Raw genomic sequence first — 18718 nt, forward strand, 5'->3', positions numbered from 1 at the left:
CACATTGTTATAAGTGACGTCATATTGAGGTATGACGTCAGTTAGTTATTTGAAGTTTTAAACGTAAAACTTTTCAAGCGTTGGTCGAGTATTTAGAAACAAATGAAACCCTCCCACCCTATAACCCTCTACATTTAAATTGTTTGCTGTTTTGCTGCTGGTGTGTTATTTTATAATTTCAGATTGGATATTCTAGTGCGCTGTATGAAGACTGTTCAAAACAAAATTGTCACGGCTAAATGTGTGATCACTCGCATGATTAAATCTAGACAATACTGAATGTTGTGGATGTTAGATACTTTTTAATAATGGCATTCTCCTGCGGTACACAGTAAATCAGGAAAAATATGTTTGTTAGGTTCATACTCGTTTAAGAGTGGTCATGAATATTTATGAGAAAAATCAAGCTGTGTGTGCAGAATGTGTATGTAAGGAGAAGCATGTGTGTACAGAGTTCATACATCCGAGCCAAGATTTCATGATTTATTCACTTATATAAATATATTTTTTCCAAAGGTTTTCCAGTCTTTTGCTCACCAAAGTTTTTGCTCTTTTTATTTTTAACCTGGAAGTAGAATTGTTATCTGAAAATAGATTGTGTTTATTTGGAGTGGAATGTTTATAGAATTTGTATACATTTGTTTATTTATGATGTAAAAAGAAAAAGAAAAAAAGCCAGTTTGGTCAGTCTACAAGGCATTTTGGAGTGTTGTTTTATATTAAGAGGATGAGAGTGTTTAATCATATTTACTAATTGATGATTTATTTGCATATTTGCAACATGTGTACATCTGGTTCTAGTGTGCATTGTTGCTCAATTTCAGCAAACATAATTTTCCCATATTTGCAATTTTCAATGTATTATTTCATTTGCATCTGTATCTATTTATCTATTTGTGTGTCATTTTATTTATATTTGGGTTGCCCTATTGCCCTATTTTAGGGTGGTAACCTTAAATTAAGCTGTGGCCAATTCAACCAATAAACAAATAAACACATAATATTTTGTATTGTTATCTTTGATAATGCTAATTTAATATACGGTGGTTCAAATGTGACATACAAAATACAGTAAATACTAATCATATTTAATTATCTTTATTAAATTTATTCTGGGACATAATTGCCTTGTCCAAGTCTATCTTTCAGTTTTATCAAAGGCTAAGCTTACGCATGCACAACTAAAATAACAATGGAATATTCCATGGCTGCATGGAATTTTTAGTAGGTGTTTTGTAAAAAAAACCCACCAAGGACAAATCACATCTGAAATCCTGATATCAAGACTTAAAAGATACAATAATGGTTCTAGATTTGTCTTGGTTTTCGTATGCAATTAACCGATATTTGTCTTTGTAAAGCTATTAATTTATGCGATATAATTTGTATTGGTTTAATGCCAATTGGTTCTGAGCAGCAGAATAATATGCAAATAACCAAATTATGCTATAAACCGATATGCAATAAATTGGATTCGACTGTACTCAGTAAATATTAAATCTGCAAATGCTATGCTTTGTTTTTCAATAGTTGTAGTTGTTGTATTAATATAAGTATTAAATAAATTGCACTAATAGTACAGAAATCTGTATGATGGCCATAATACGGTTATTACACTCGTAAATGTTACATACCTCGATTATTATCATCATTTTCCCAGTCTCCTACACGAAGAGGTTTTGGAGCTGGAATTTCAGGTTTCTTCTTCAGTGGACTACTGTCATCAATATTAACTAATAATAAATAAAAAGAACAATTTAATAATAGCTGATATCATTAATATACAAGCATGAGTTATTTTGTTAATGATCAAGATAAAAGAGATGATTTTTTATAATTAAGTCTGATGTTGAACCTTTGCCTACTGATAGTGCTATGTACATGTGCAAACATGAACAATTTCATGTCCGTTTATTGTGGAGTAAATATAAATGATTTAACAAAACAAATAAAATGTGTCCAAACCTGAATACAATACAAACTTCCTTCTAGAAGTAGGGGAGAGTGGGGTTCACTGGGACATGGGGTACATTGGGACACCCCATCTATTATTTTTTTATGGAAATCCCTTATGATATCATCAACAGGGAGCTGGAGTATTCCCTCTGTCAGTCATATTGATTTTGTGAGAGAAGACCACATCTAAGAATTTTATCCATTAGATCTTTACCTCAAAGAGAACCAAACAGCTGTTCTTATGTATATAAAACATACTTGACTAAGGTATCCTAGCGGTATGGGTTTTGACGCAGATAAACAACGATCTCGCGTAGTGTAAAAATAATTATGTTTTTCTTGTTATTATTTACAGAGATATAACCTAATGTATATATATCATTAAAATGTAAACATTAAATTCAATATATAGTGAGATTTTTAGTTTTAGTTTTAGCTTACATGTGCATACTGTAATATTCTAACCTTTTTGATGCGGTATGTATTTTGAGGCGGAACATCCAGATAACTTGTGAATGACCAATATTCAAGAAAAACAACTCCAAACAACTGGAAACGATGTGTGGTGGTCCATAAATTCCATATTAATAATACACATAAAAAATAACACAATTAAAATACATTTTAACCAGATTATCACATGGAAACCATATAGCCCAGTGCTAACATAGTCACTATTTGTATATTGATAGGGTGATAGGGTGAGAGTAAATTTGACAGCCATTTGAGACTTTTTTGTTTGTTCATTATTAGTATTATTAAAAACAATGTCCACTTTACATTTCCTGTGAAATAGATGTAATATGCACTTGAACGTCGTTTAATCCTGACCCAATATAATTGTATTCAGTGCATATAAAATAAGGACAGGGGACTCATTCGGACGTCCATAAAAATAGATTGATGTAGAGTTGATCTAATTGCCTTGTGTTTATTTCAATAGTAGCAGACGACAATGTTTCGAGCAAGTGAGTAAAATTCATTGAGAAAATTTGGAGATAGAGGGATGTTTATATATGTTAAAAAAGTGCCTTACAGAAAATATTACTTTTAAATACATGGCATTTTTAATTGTTTATACTTAACGCAAACTGGCAAATTGAAAAAAATTGTGCATTTGACGTCAGAACTTTCCTTTGATGACGCACAATATATTTAAATATAGCGCCCCAAAATACATACCGCATCATAATACATACTGAGACAATATACTTTCATGCAATAGATGATTCATATCTACTGGGTTTAAGAAAATTATTATGATTTTAGGCATGTGCTGTGCATATGGGGTACATTGGGACATCTCAGTGCTCAGTGTCCCAATGAACCCCATATAATAATTTCATCCATTCAGACCATACTACATTTTGGGTCAGGAGCATGAGCCAAAATATAACAAGAACCCAGAAAAATTTAGTAGAAAACTGAATTTTTCTGGAGAGCTCCAGAAAACCATACCTAGGCTAAAATCACAAAGTTCTGCAAATTCTACCCTGTGGCATTTTTAAAATTCAAGATGGCCGCCATCACATCAGAGAAAAATGGGAAAACTCCAAAAGCATCATAACTGCTCAATCATCAGCCTTAGAAAAATTATTTTAATGTGTAAATGCATATTTGACGTGTGATGAATCCAATGAAGCTATATACATTTGTCTTTGAGTTAATTAGTATGAATCCAAAATGACCGACAACAAGACCAATATTTGGCTTTGAAATCGAAATATTTGCATAAACTTTATAACTATATACTACAGATACTACTGCATCCATATACTATAAAAGAGACTACAATAAGCAATTAAAACCAACTTTTGACTACTCATAATTAGCTTACATTAGTATGAGGATGTTACCAAGAACACTCTTTGTGTTTTTCCTCCTAATCCCTTTATCAAATAAGGAGGGTGGCTGTTTGGCAAATTCATGAAGGAGATAAGCTACCATCTCAGAACTATCCTTAATCGCACACGCGACCCTCATGAATAACAAACAATGTGCTATTCACTTCAAACTCAACACCACAGATATTGATACATTGTTTTTTTTTACCACTGATGCTGGTCACTCTGTCCAACTTCATGTTGGCATATGTTTGCCCAGTAACAGCCGAAGCAGCTTTTATGCCAAGAGCAACAGCTTGGTCAGCATTGACACCACTTGCTACACATATCAGTGCTTTATTGTGCTTTCTAAAGGAGAATGGAGAATGCACTTCCAGCCAAGGGAGGAAGGTTTCATAGCATTTTCTTTCTCGGGCTATGCTACTGGCATGAAGGTACACATGCTGGTCAGAGGTGTTACTATGCACACCTGTAAACGTTTCCAAGGTATCACAGATTGGGATACAGCGGGGCATAGCATGCACCCATTTGCTCAGTGTGCGGTTTTTAATTCCTCAACCATGTGCCATACCTTCAGAGGTTTTCAGCAATTGCATCACATCTTGTTCTATTGTTTGGTCACAAAAGTTTCCACTCCAGAATTTATCTCTTCTTCGAATGGTAAAATAACCTCTCTAGGTGAAGGCATAATACTGCTTCATCAGCCCTTTCATCTGATCAAGCTAGAGACGGGCAGATATTGCATATGCGATGTGACCAGCAGCATGGAACAAGGGATTCATTTCACGGATTACAGTGCGCTCTGCCCAGATGAAACGCCTAATGAGGGACACTTGTTTCAAATATTCAACCCAAAGTTTAACCATTCTACTTTGTGTGGCGGCATCTTCCATCAGGCCCATCCATAATATGTGTGAGCTTTTGGACATATTCATCATTGTTCCCAAAGTCAGTGGGACATTGACCATCCAGCAGACATTTATGTATAGCCTGAAGATGAGTGAGATTTATGCTACTGAGACATCCAGGTGTCTGTAGTAATTTGGATACAATAGCTACTGATGACAAAAGATGAGCCCAGAGTGAACGAGATTGTGCATGACCTGTCATCATATGGATGACAGTATTTGGAGCAAAACAGTCGCCCACAGACATTCTAAACAACTACCACCCATTACATATCCAACTGACGCCCATATACGACATGAGTAAGTGAAATTCCTCAATTCTAACAACAATGTTATTGAGCTCTGGGAAAGATGATATCACAATTTCAATTGCCTTGATGTACAGGGGTTGGTCAAATGTGACAGGACAAACACCAAGTGAATGCTTTTCGGACAACTTTTGTGCAAAACAAAGCAGAATAGATAGTTTCAGGTTGAGACAACTAGTCTCACAAAATAAAGTAATACCGTAACTGAAAAATATATAACATGTTATCAATTCAATTGAAGCGATTCACAATCTATCTTCATATTCACTATAATATGAATATTTTATTAAAACATTGATCTTAGTATATTAAATACATTATATTTATTTTGATTTATGTGGCATTATATTTATTTCTACAAAACAACAAATCAAAAGTACCTAATAAAATGATATAGAAATATAAGAATAAGAAAGTTGGGGTCTATCTTCTCTATTTATAGTATTAGGAAACAAAGTGCAAATGTCATTTAGCTAATGCTATTCATATTTCAATATTTGTCATTATATGGGTTGGCGGCCATTTTGTTTATTGAAAATCAAATAGAAAGATACTAGCCAATCCATCAGAAGGTACTCCTACAATGCTAAAAGGGTAAATTATTGTTGCCCAACAAACAAATGATAGTGAAATTAGTAACATATTTAGTCCACTGGTCAAATAATGTTATAAAACAGGACAAAGAAAATTGATACGTAAACTCAAAATTCACTTGCAAGTTCATAATTCACACATCAGTGCTCAATTTTAAGGATTTTGGTTGCTTGCCCGGAGGGCAAGTATGGGTTCACATTGAGGTTGCCCCTCCAAAAATTTGGTTGCCCTGATTTCATCCGTGTTTTGAACCTAGAGTTATATTTATATTCTAATAAAACAGTAACCAACAGGTTTGGAATTAATATGTTGTCAATGTAAAATGTAATATGTACTGTCTGACAATAAAATACATTACTTTTTAATAATGTTTTTAAATGTTTGTAGTTATACACATGTACACATAGGGCCTAATTGCTTAAGATTGTTGTGATTTGGCGACACATCAGCTATTTTCTAATCGAATGCACTCTATGTTCCAATCGAATGCACTGGAATGTTTACTATTCGGAATACTTCAGCTGATTACGATTTTTCCTGATGTCTCACAGAATCGGCCGAGGAGTTCCGAGTGGCAAACAAACCCACGTGATTTCGACTGATGCTTTAGAATAGGGGATGATTTTCTGTTTCAGATTTTGCCACATTCCGTTTCAGATTTTTGCAAATTCCGTGTGGGTTTTTTCCTTTTTGTGTGTTAATTAATGTCATGTTTTATTATTATAAACTATATCCATTTGTGTTTTATTGTTCCAGCTCTGAGCTTGTTGGCTATTGCTATTTTTTAAATACCTGTAAAGATTTTTGTTGACACAAAAAGTGATGTACCATATTTTCTGGCCTATTACACGCATTGGTGTATAAACCGCACCACTTGGTTTTAGACAAAGTTTCGACCTTCGTCCGTACATAAGCCGAAGTTAAAACAAAGTTACAAACTTAATTACTGTTAATTATTGTTTGTATTTAATAATAATAAAGAGATCCATTCTCCCTTAAATTCAAACAATACACAATTATTGATTGTGTGGCTTTCAGTTTCATTTCATTTAATGGATTATGGTTAAGATTCATAAACAAAACACACATTTGACAAACCCCACTATTTTCATGAAAATATTAACAAGAACTTGGTAATGCATTGTTTGTAATCTTACATTAGTTGCCAAAAATATATAAATAAATAAATACATGATAACATTTTATTTGGTCCAGTACGATTACAAAACGTGAACCAAAAAAAAAAAGTGCACAAGTAAGAATTACTAGTACCCACTCAATTACACATGTATGTTTCTCTGTAAGCTAACTAGCGTGCCGTGGGCACAAATTACATATTCAAACGTGGTCGGGTCAAGCTGGATATAGGCCAGCGGTAGTGAACTGACACTAAGCACTGTTCTGTCGATCGTTTACAGTTTCGACATTGTTTTATAACTTTTAAATGACGGCCTTTAAACATTTTTAATAAAAAACAACAAAAAAACAACAACAATTGTTTAGAATTATGTATTCAGAATCAGTTTAAGGATTCGCGGGGCCAATAGCACAAATAACAGCGGGGCCCAATTCCCAAGATATATATTTTTCACCCCCTTTGGGAAGAGGGGAAAAATTACCTGGGGAAAATAAATGTACACAATTACTCACCGCGGGACCCCCTGAAGCGCAGAGTCATAGCACGTGCTACATGTGCTACTAGAATAAACCAGTAAGAAGAAAAGTAAAATGCTATTTTTGTGTGCAATTTAGAAAACAATCGATTCAGAAATAAATAATGTGTAGTAAATTCCATAGCATGAAAAAAGGTGTTCCCTGTGGGATGGACTATAAATATGAATTGCTTCCGTACAGACAGATTAACGAATATGCCCAAAGGTTTGCGAAATTATGTTTTCCAACGAAAGCGTTGTGTAAATCGGTTATGCTTACGAATCGTAATAAGTATTATTAAAAAATATTGAAATTGAACATACTAGAAATCTTGTTATATAATCAACATTCTAAAATTGTATTAGTTCATGTTTATTTTTATATTTCAAATAAAATTTTACTGTGTAAAGTGACACGGGTAAACAGTCAACATGCTTTGTTACATGCTTACAGCGTAACTTCCGAGAATGAACGGTTCTGGTAGTGTTTAGGCATACGAAAGTTGGCATACAAAAACACTATATGCATATATTATTAATATTGAATCTTAAAACTACCAAAAAGATTTATAATGGTGCTTGAACCAGAAATACAACTTTTGAAGGTTTTTTTTTTTTTTTAAATCGCGAATTCCGTTTCAGTTAGTAAATTCCGCGATTCCGTCCGTGTTTTTTGTGATCGCGGAAAATCATTCCCTCTACTTTAGATAACGACAGTTTAAAAGCGATTGTGGGCAAGGAAACTGCACATTATTATGCGACACAACTCCTTTTGGTGTTTAAACAAAAGTCAGTCGTCCGACGGGCAACTAGTATCATAGAATTAAGTTGCCCGACTGAATATTAGGTCGTCACAGACGACCGGACGACCGTAAAAATTGAGCGCTGCATATGCTGAACAAAAACAGACATTTTGTTTTGCCCCATCTCCATTTATCAAGACTTTGTTTGTAAAAAAACCCTCTTCAATTTAATGTATGGTGAATCATGTATTATTATAGCTCTAAAGTAAAGAAATGCCTGGTTTTTAAGCTAATTATTAGTTTTGTTGGTAGCCATTTTGGATTATTTCAGATGGAACTGAAACATATTTGCACCCATTGGATTCAGCACACTCCAAACATGGATTTACACATTAAAATCATTGTTCTGAAGCCTGTGCTTAAGCAGTTATGATGCTTTTGGAGTTTTCCCATTTATCGCTCATGGTAATGGCGGCCATCTGGAATTTAAAAAAACTGCCACAGGGTAGAATTTGCAGTACTTTGTGATGTTGGTACAGGTATGACTTTCTGGAGCTCTACTGAAAAAGTCAGCTGTCTACTAAGTTTTTCCAGGTTATATGCTAATGCTCCTGGCCTATTTGTTGGATGAACATAGTTATACACCATATTTGCTACCAACCTGCCAACAGTAACATTATAAAACTATTTAATAGTAAACATAACTATATTAGGTACGTATCCTGACCAAAAGCCTGGGGTGGGGGGGGGGGGGGGGGGGGGGGGGGGGGGGGGGGGGGGGGGGGGTGGTGGTGGGGGGGGGGGGTGGTGGTGGGCACCAACATCCTGGGGGGTGAATTCTTAGTAGTAAGCAAGCCACAATAGTAACTAAAAACAGTTTAAGATTATCAGTGAGCAACTCCGGTCCCCTACCCACACCCCCCCAGGTTACGGAGCTGTATATCAAGGAAAAACTTAAGTGAAAGTCTGATGAATAGGTCATTAAAATGTTCAGAGGCGTTGCGCGTATTTCAGTGGTAGAGCATCCGCTCAAGGTGTGGTGGGTCATCGGATCAATCCTCCTTGGTGGACACAATAAGCTATTTCTCATTCAAACCAGTGGTCCACATTGAGTTCAACTAATGCTGTGGTATATGCTGTCCTGTCTGTGTTGATAGTATATATAAAAGATCTCTAGCTGCTAATCAAACAAGGGTAGCATATGTGGTAGAAATGGGTATCTTGTGTAGACCATGTGTCACAAATAACATACATTTGAAGTCTAGTAGCCACTTGAAAAATAATGTGCTGGGGTATCATTAAACAAACATTGTACTTTTTACAAAATTTTGTTTAGGACCATGGTAAGAAATAGAAAAAGAAAGTCCCAGACCTCCGAACACTTGATGAAATGTGCTGTTCAGATAGTAATGGATGAAGTCTATAAAAAAAGTCAACAGTTTCCTCAGATAGTGAAGAAAGTGAGGGTGAAAATGTTGCTAATGCTCTCACCATGGATGATTCAGATGATTTTGAAGAATCATTTGAATCAGACATCGACATGGAAACGCCAATGAAGAAAAATGTAAAGATTGGTGACTTCATTCTTGTGAAATATTGCTCAAAAAGGTCAACATACCGTATCACTACATCGGGAAAGTCCTCTATGAAGCAAATCAAAATGAAATGTTGCAGGTGCAGTATCTACTCAGAAAGCCTTTAAAGACCAAAGGCACTTTGTTTGTATTTCCAGAGAATCATGATATTGATCAAATTGTCTTTGAGGATGTTATTTTTAAGTTACCCTGTCCAATTTCAGCACTTGGTACAAAACGTACAAAGAAACAGTTTATTTTTGATGTTGATTTGAGCCAATATTTTTAGTTAACTCTTCCTGTCATTAGGCTACAGAATTCATTCGCTATTTTTACCAATTTAAAATTTCCTGTAATTACAGAGTTAACACTTTTTGTTAATAATGAATTAATTTTTCCTGTTTTTACCGAGTTTACATTTGCTGTTTTTACTGAGTTTACATTTGCTGTTTTTACTGAGTTTATATTTGCTGTTTTTCCTGAGTAAATATTTTGTGTTACTACTGAGTTGCCTTGTTTTGGGTTTTTTTAATAATTATGTATATAACTATAGTGTCCCAATTTACCCCAACCTGTGTCCCATTGTACCTCATGTGTGGGGTACATTGGGACAAAGTTTTAACTTTATAAAAGTCATATTTTACAAAAAGAAATTCAATAGATATCTAAGGTACTGAGTAGGTAAATGATGAGCAAATGATTATAGAAGGATATTATACAATTAATTTTATTGTATCTTTTCTAATAGAGATTTTTTTTTTTTTTTAAAGTGAAAAGTGTCCCAATGAACCCCACTCTCCCCTACAACTATTTTTGTTCATAATTAAGTGTACATCATACTGTATGTTTGAAATGAGCACTAACAGTTTCAGTTAAATATCAGTATTATGAAGTAAATGTATATATTACCCCAGCAGGCACTCATAACAGGGAAAATAAAAAATAAAAATTTCTCACTGAGAAATTATCATGCATTGGTTTAACGTACGCTACTATTGGACATTTTGACGCTAACAAACTAATCACCTTGTTGCTACTAAATATGATGTCATCACAATTTGCCAAAGCACACACAATGACATCATGTAGTTTAAAGTGTTTGTGTTTACGTCTTTCTGGTTTCAATGTCAAACTTGTAATAAAATGATAGTTTAATGCAATTCATTATAGATTTTTTTACAGAATATATAGAACTGTGGGTTTTGAAAATTATCTGTGAACCGTGAATAAAATACAAAGTTAAAGCAATACTTAGAACAGTAAAGTAGTTTACGTCGTTTCTATATACATGGACATATAGCCGATGTAGGCTATATCGAAAATAAAGGCTTTTAAAAAAAACCCAAATAGCTGGGGGTAATAAATAGAATAACAAACTCGGTACCAGTTATTATCAAATTTATGTCCCTTGTGAAATAATTTTCACTTGTCACTCACTAAAGCTCATGACAAGTGAAAATTATTTCACTCTGCACATAAATTTAATAATAACTGGAAACTTGTTTATTATCCTCTATATATGTTTTGGCTTACATCTGTTATGCTGCACAAAATTGACAGCCATATTTGTAGGTACAAAATCGGAAACTTCATTTTCTTTCTTTTTCAACTTGTCCAGTAATAGCTTGTCTTTAGCCTCTTCAGTTGCTTCTATATTTCTGATCTTGGCTCTATAAATATAAAATGGTGCCAACAATGAGCAAACACATGATGTTATTCTGCAAGCACTGTGTTTTATTTGCAGATTATGATGTCCTTTAAGAGTGGGATTTAGCTCAGTTGGTTGAGTGCTTGCTTGAGATACTTGCATAACAGGGTCGAATCACCTTGGTGGATCCATTCAACCAGTACACAACAACTGGTCAAAGGCTGTGGTATGTGCTTTCCTGTCTGTCTTTCCCTCGCTGCATTAGCAAAAATGTAGTGGGTTTCCACTGATGACTACATGTCAAAATTATCAAATGTTTGACGGAAGAGACTTAGATCGTAGACACGGAGCGTCGTCAACTACTGAGCATCTACTGAATATTCATGAGCAAACGGTTGATCGACATTGAGATTTTATGACATCGAGTAATGTCCTGGTGTATATATAAAACATATTCCAAATGTAGATGTTAATGTGACAAATATTTAATATACTGAGTGGTTAATAAATTGTGTAATTGAATGTTAGGTAGCGTATATCAATGTCGTTGTTTGTTGTTTTTGTACTCTCTTCTTCTGTAGGATAATCCCGATGATATTTTCATGAAAGCTACAACAGCGGTTACGGTTATCTATCATGACAAAATTGTAATGCATGTCTGTACAACTTAATTTCATAAACAAATAAACAAACAACAACAACAACAACAAAAATCATCCATCAACTACAGAATATATAATTTAAAATACTTATTGTATAAATGTGTACATGTCAAACCGATTAGAAAAATGTTATCCACTACTTTAATTATAATCATTTATAATAACAATTGTTCTAACAAAAACAATATTAACAACAACACAACAGTAGTTACGATAGTTTTTGGAAAATGATAAATTTAAGATTTCAGTAGGTTGGATTATAAATACATTATCTCACTACCAAGTGCACATGAAATCATCCACTGATGTAGTTGTCAACAAATTACACACTTCTTGGCTAATGTATATTTCCTCAAATAAAAACCTACTTTTGTAGACACACAAAATTAATCAATTATTTAAGTGATCAGAGTAGAGTTCTATTTCTATTATTTTTTAAAGTATGCTTTTTATTAAATAGATTTGAATAAAGAACCACTGAGGGTTCATTTACCTTTAATAGACATACATGCATACATACATTCATACATACATGTGTGTGTGTGCATGTGTGAGCGTGTGTGTGTATATACATATGTATAAGTAAACACCTTATCGTTGTTTTTTTGTTTGTTTAACGACACCACTAGTGCACATTGATTTATTGGATGTCAAACATTTGATAATTCTGACATAGGGTCTTAGGGCAAACCCACTACATTTTTTCATTAGTAGCAGGCAATCTTTTATATGCACCATACCACGGCCTTTGATATACCTGTACCAGTTGTGGTGCACTGGCTGTAACATCAAAAGGGATCGATCCTAGACCGAGCACACATCAGGCTACCATTGGGCTACGTCCGGCCCCTCCAACTTATGTAGACACTGAAAATTAAATATGAGTATGAATTATTCATCAACTATCTAACTGATCAGGGTAGATTTCCATTTCATAACAGATGTGCATTTACATTTACATTAAAATTATAGTTATTATTTTTTAAGTAGATGTGAATAATCTTACTGTATGTTTACTATAGTCCATGAGCCAGAGGGATCGGTCGGTACCATCTGAGGGGATGAATGCTCATAGTGATTTTTGTCAAGGCCTACATCCCTAGGGATGGAAAATTTATGACGGCATTGCAGGACTCACAGCTTTCTGTGTGTATCTACACATTTTGTGACCTTACTCCCATTTTCACGACCGTTATATTTTTACAGAATTGCTAAAGGGTGACTATATTAAAAGCATTGTAAAATATTTGTCAGGCATTTAAGAATACAAAATTTTGAGGATTGGGAGATAATGAGTGGAGAATTTAGATATATTACCAATATTGAAATCCTTAGAGGATTAGGGTCTCATATAATACTTTTTTTGTAACATTACAAAATACAATTTACGGTTTTATTTTTTAGTAGAAATTTAATATAAAGTTTAAAGGCGCTCAATCGCAGATTTAGTGGGCCTTATTTCTCTAAATATGGATTATAAATGGATATTACATTCATTTGGAATGCCAAACCTAGTTGTTGTATGATCCAAAACATTTTAATTGATCTACAATCGAGGGAATTCCATGACACGCTTCATTTGTAATATTTGGAAGTCTTCTTGTGAAGTCATACAAATACGGCAAAACAGACTTGTAGTGATGATGCTGTATATACGACAACCCTATAATGTATTTTAGAATTTTATATAAACGACTGCCGTGTATAGAGACTTGGCAAATGAGGGCCAGCTATAGCCTCTATTAGAAATTCGCAAGAAAAAATAAGCAGAGTTACATCCCCTAACCACTTCCGTCGCATTCCGGTTACTTCGGGAATGGCCAATGGCCACAGTTGTTTTTAAATCTTCAGCTGAGATTTATGCATGCCAGTCCCTGGCATCATAAATGTCCCCACCTATGCTTTAAAAATAAAGAATGATACAGGTAAAAATTAAGTTGATGAAATTGCGTTTTGTTAAATATGAGATGAATCTAGCGAGCTGTCACACACCCTGATTGTTTTGGTTTTCTTGCATGGAAATTTTAGATTTTTTGTTTCAAAGCTGCAATCTCGCCTCACATTAATTATCATAATTTCATTTAAACATACAAACACACCTGCAGTTTTAATGAATTGTGTGTGACAGTAACACATTTTTTCATACTATGGAATTTACTAAAGTTATTTATTTCTGAGCCGCTTGTTTTTCTAAATTATACACAAGAATAGTATATTTTTGTTATTTTCAAAAAAGATTTATTTTTATTTTACGTCAAACCAAACTTAAATTATTTACAAAAACAACAAAACAACATTCCGTAATATGTAATATTCCGATTAGAACAGTCCCTTTCCCCACGTGCTGAATTATGTTTGTTTTGTTTTTTTAAATGTATTTCCGGGGTCACATGACCCGACCTCTCTCCTAAAAACACCACTAGCCAGTCTAGACTTCCTCTACACAATTTCCTGCACATGCGCCTGTTTGACTAAATATTCCGTTTGCTGTAAATTAATTAGGCCTATATACATTGCATTATAAAGTGTAAATTTTGCTCTAATAACAGCTAAATATATAATTTAAACTAAAAACATTTACCTATAGTAACAGTACTTGTTTTGTTTACATCAAAATATCTGTGTAAACATATTTATGTTAGTCTTGCATGCAGATTATTTAAGGTTAAATGTTAAAATGAAGACATTGTTCTAAACATGATTATAAGTGTAAGTGGCAGGAAAAACAAAAAACCTAATATTTAAAAAATACCCCCCCCCCCCCTCCCCATCAACAATTTTACCTTCCCCCACAAAGAAAACCCCAGTAATAACAACAAATCTGCCCCCAAGTAAACAATTGCCTACAAAATAAGCCCACACCAAAAAATTAAAGAACAAGTCGACAACTACTCCACAATTCAGTAGTAACAAAGGGCCTTTGTTGCAAGCAACTGGAGAGTGAACACGCCGTAAATAATTTAGTGGCTAATTTGGGGCCGCTTAGCACTATGCAAATCAAGGGCAAATAAGTATGTTTCTAATAGAGGCTATATAATAAAATAAAATATATTATTTCATGATGAAAATAACTGCGAATACGCTGAAATAAAATAATAAATAGTCGGAACATGAACTCACCATTTGTTATTATTATTATTATTATTATTATCAGGCACGTGTGCATGAAATTTAGCAGGGGAGAGAGTCTAGACGGTTACAATGCTATTGTGCTTGGTTCAAAAATGGATAACATGTTTTCCAGCATCACAAATGTGGAATACGACCAGCCAGTCGTTTTTCGTTATACGTTTGCAAATTATTTTGACTGATTCGCAAAGTGGTCATTCGGTTTAATGTACAGCGTAAACCCCCCCCCCCCCCCCCCAAAAAAAAAACCCCCACCAAAAAACAAACAAAAACAAAACAGTATAGTCACATGTCATATGTTTTGCCATTCAAAGGTTGGCTTAATTATTATTTACCCAGCTGAATCAAATTCTACGTGCAGGGACAAGTTCAGCCTGCCGTTTGTGCGTGTGTGCATGCACGTTAATCTTGCATTTGTATAAAACACCGACCCCTCCACCCAAAAAGGTAGTATAGTAGGCTAATCATGTCATGGTGGAGTGGGTGAGGGCGGTTGATAATTTGTAATTTTTATTTTTATTTATTTATTTATTTATTTATTTATTTATTTATTTATTTATTTATTTATTTATTTATTTATTTATTTATTTATTATCATTAATTTTTTGTTAGTACTGTAAGGGCAATATTACACTACTCATAGATTTATATCCCCCCCCCCCCCCCCCATCTCCCCTGTTCAGAAAATGCACTGTTCGTACAGTACGTAGTATGTATTCCTCCTGTTCCAGATGGTTCGTTAATATGGATCAATCAAATACTTATTTATCGCCTATATAAATTTTTGCTGTGAATATAGCCAGCCCTTGTTAGCCCTTGTTAGAATTCACACAGTTTTATTTTTCACTAGAAATTTAACGTAACGTTTAGGCTCAACACCTCAAGTATTCTCTTTAAATGTTCTAATTACAATAGAAGCTCATTTGGTCATCCAGTTATTATTTACATCCTATAAATAAAGTTTTGTTGCAGGATTTGCTGTGTAATTACATATTTTATAACCCTACCCTTATTTCCTCAACAGCAATATTTCAATGGAATTGTTAACAGTGACTAAATAAAACACATAAAATATTTATTAGGATGGGCAAGGCAAACATAAGAGAATTAAGAGCAAGTTAGTGGAATATGAATTTCAGAAATAGAAGCAATCGTGTCATCCCTAGTGACACTTTTATTTTTACATTACGTAGTGCAATTTCCACCATTTCTCAACAGTAATTTCACTTGAAGTTTAGGTTGACATCCTCAAATGTTCCGTTTCAGGGATTTTATTGCACACAAATCTAGATTAGGCTGCTAAATACTACTTAGGTTCTGCATGTAAAGTGAATTTGACATTATATATTGGTGAGATGCCATTAAAATGATCTCTCATTAGACTAAAACTGATTAAAAGTCTACTTTAAACCCCATAATGATCATGTATTTATTGTTATCTTTGTAATATAACCATGACTACAACAGTATTATTGTCACACACAAATAGGCATACAGTTGACTCCACAACTTAAAAGATCAAAACAACACATTTTTATTATATTCAAGTTTACCTATTTATTAATTGCATTAATACACTGGTAAGTGTATACATTTCCTAAAATTTAATATTAATGCATTACTACCGTAATAATTAGGTTAAACTAATCCAGCCAGTCAACTAACCCTGCTGAAGACAATTGATAGAGCTTTAGGTCTCCTGAAACTAGAGGTGACCACGAGTTAGCACTCCAATATTTTCCACCATTTAGCCTACTACTGTTTTATTTAATGACGCACTCAACACATTTTATTTACGGTTATATGGCATATTAGAGACAAATCTATCTTGGGACAACACTGATAGACTGGAGGTGGCTCTCACTGGTGGAGCCGACTGGAGGTGGCTCTCACTGGTGGAGCAAATGTTTGATATTTTATGTTTCTGGTGCATGTGTTAGACTACAGTCACTGGTAATGAATCGTACCAATGATAAAACAAAACCCCAAACATTTAACTAAAGTTGCTTGAAAACAAATAACCTCATTTGGAGGCTAGCAAGGCAGACAAACACAGATAAATGGAAAATCCAAAGTTGGACCGAATTCGGTATCAGTACAAGATATTTCAATATGAACCATCTCAAAGATACCTGCCTACTATCAATATATCTTGTTCCGAGCCAACGATTGCAAAACTAGAACCAGAGCATCTCAGAATAAAACTACCTTTTACAAACCATTTCCGTACTTATCAATCAAACAGTTTACAAAGCATACCGATGGCTTTGTCATTATTATCTTAAGAATAGAATCATTTTTAATGTTAGTCATTCTATGATGGTGATTTCAAGGCTTGTACATAGGTAATGGGGTATATGATTGCTGTAGACGTAGTTGAGTTCTTGAAGTAAAGATGTACAACCATGTACAAGTATATCATGAAGCTCTAAAAGTATTATGAGACTAGCTTGGTCAGTTTACTATTGGGGGAAAAAGCCAACCAAAGAAAAAACCCAGCATGGTTAAAGACTTGTACCAAATGAAATTTTACAGCCTAGTATATTGCCCAGTTTTAGCAGAGTTAAACAATCTCTAGAAAGATTTATTCAAATGTCTGCCCCACAGAAATGAAGAGTTTTCAGCATGTTTGATGCCTTACAGTTACACAGATGCATTGCTTAGCCTTCTATGAGCATCTCATGTGGGAATTGCACTTCAGAGCTATTAAGTTAGTGATTCCACGGTGCTCTGCTTTGACAAGCTGTATTATAGCACATACACACTGACTTATTAAGCACAAAACCTCTCTTCCAACTGAGCACCCTGATAGGTTTGAAGCTTTTCAGATTGGCAGCATTTTTTATCAGATTTATGACAACAATATTTGTGAATGAATTCCTAAAAACCACTAAGTTAAAGTGAAAAAGATGCCCGGAATCCAGAGGTCACAACAGGGTTAAGGCTAAATTCTGCTGTTAAAAATATACAGCAGAACATCAATGTGTTATCATAAAGAGTTTCCAAAGCCAAACGTTTAAAGGGATTATGACTATATTCCATAGTAATGATAGTAAGCCTCATTCAATGTTGATTAAATGCATTTGCTGGGAACATATGTACTGCATAGGCAGTTTCAGTGAATACTGCTTTTGACTTGATGAAGAACAATGCTACTGGCAACTGGCAACTCTATTAACGTGCCCCTATCCACTAGGGTTCAGGCACACCTGCCCCGGATCTAGCCTCTAACATCGCCAGCGACCACTTCCGGGGCGGGAGGGGGGTGGGGGGGATAGAAATGTATGGGGTAATTTTGAATCGTGGTATAACCACTTAAAAAAGAAAAGAAAAATAATACGGGAGCTACCATTATCTTTTATTTTATGATAAAAATTAATTTTAATCGCACCAGTATACCCTATAACATTCTATGCTATGTAGCATTCAAGGGTGAGCGACTATATATAACAATAAATCTTATGACAAAATCTGAACATGAAAAGCTGAAACATTAGCCATTTGTGACAAAAAATGAATTGAAGACTAATCACTGTTTGCGTGCATCACTGAGCATAATTTCTAGATATTCTTTTACTTTCATTGGTACGTCTATAATAGGCCTCGTTGCAGATGAATTTGATATGAGCAGATAGTCTAACAGAAATGTTTTAACTATTGTTAATGGAACTGACTTGATCCAGATAGTAAACAGTGATTA

The 18718-nt window shown here is 34.3% G+C and overlaps 1 protein-coding gene across 1 annotated transcript in view; it reads right to left on the bottom strand.

Annotated features, from left to right (window-relative positions):
- LOC121382698 (telomere length and silencing protein 1 homolog) overlaps positions 1 to 18718 on the bottom strand; it is an 88606-nt gene that overhangs the window by 13875 nt on the left and 56013 nt on the right. Inside the window, exons 7-8 of the mRNA XM_041512238.1 lie at positions 11113 to 11249; positions 1635 to 1733 (exon numbers count right to left, since the gene is read on the bottom strand). Coding sequence (XP_041368172.1) covers positions 1635 to 1733; positions 11113 to 11249 — 236 coding nt within the window. The remainder of the gene's footprint in view (positions 1 to 1634; positions 1734 to 11112; positions 11250 to 18718) is intronic.

The sequence above is a fragment of the Gigantopelta aegis genome, chromosome 10, assembly GCF_016097555.1.
Source record: "Gigantopelta aegis isolate Gae_Host chromosome 10, Gae_host_genome, whole genome shotgun sequence".
Taxonomy (NCBI): domain Eukaryota; kingdom Metazoa; phylum Mollusca; class Gastropoda; order Neomphalida; family Peltospiridae; genus Gigantopelta; species Gigantopelta aegis.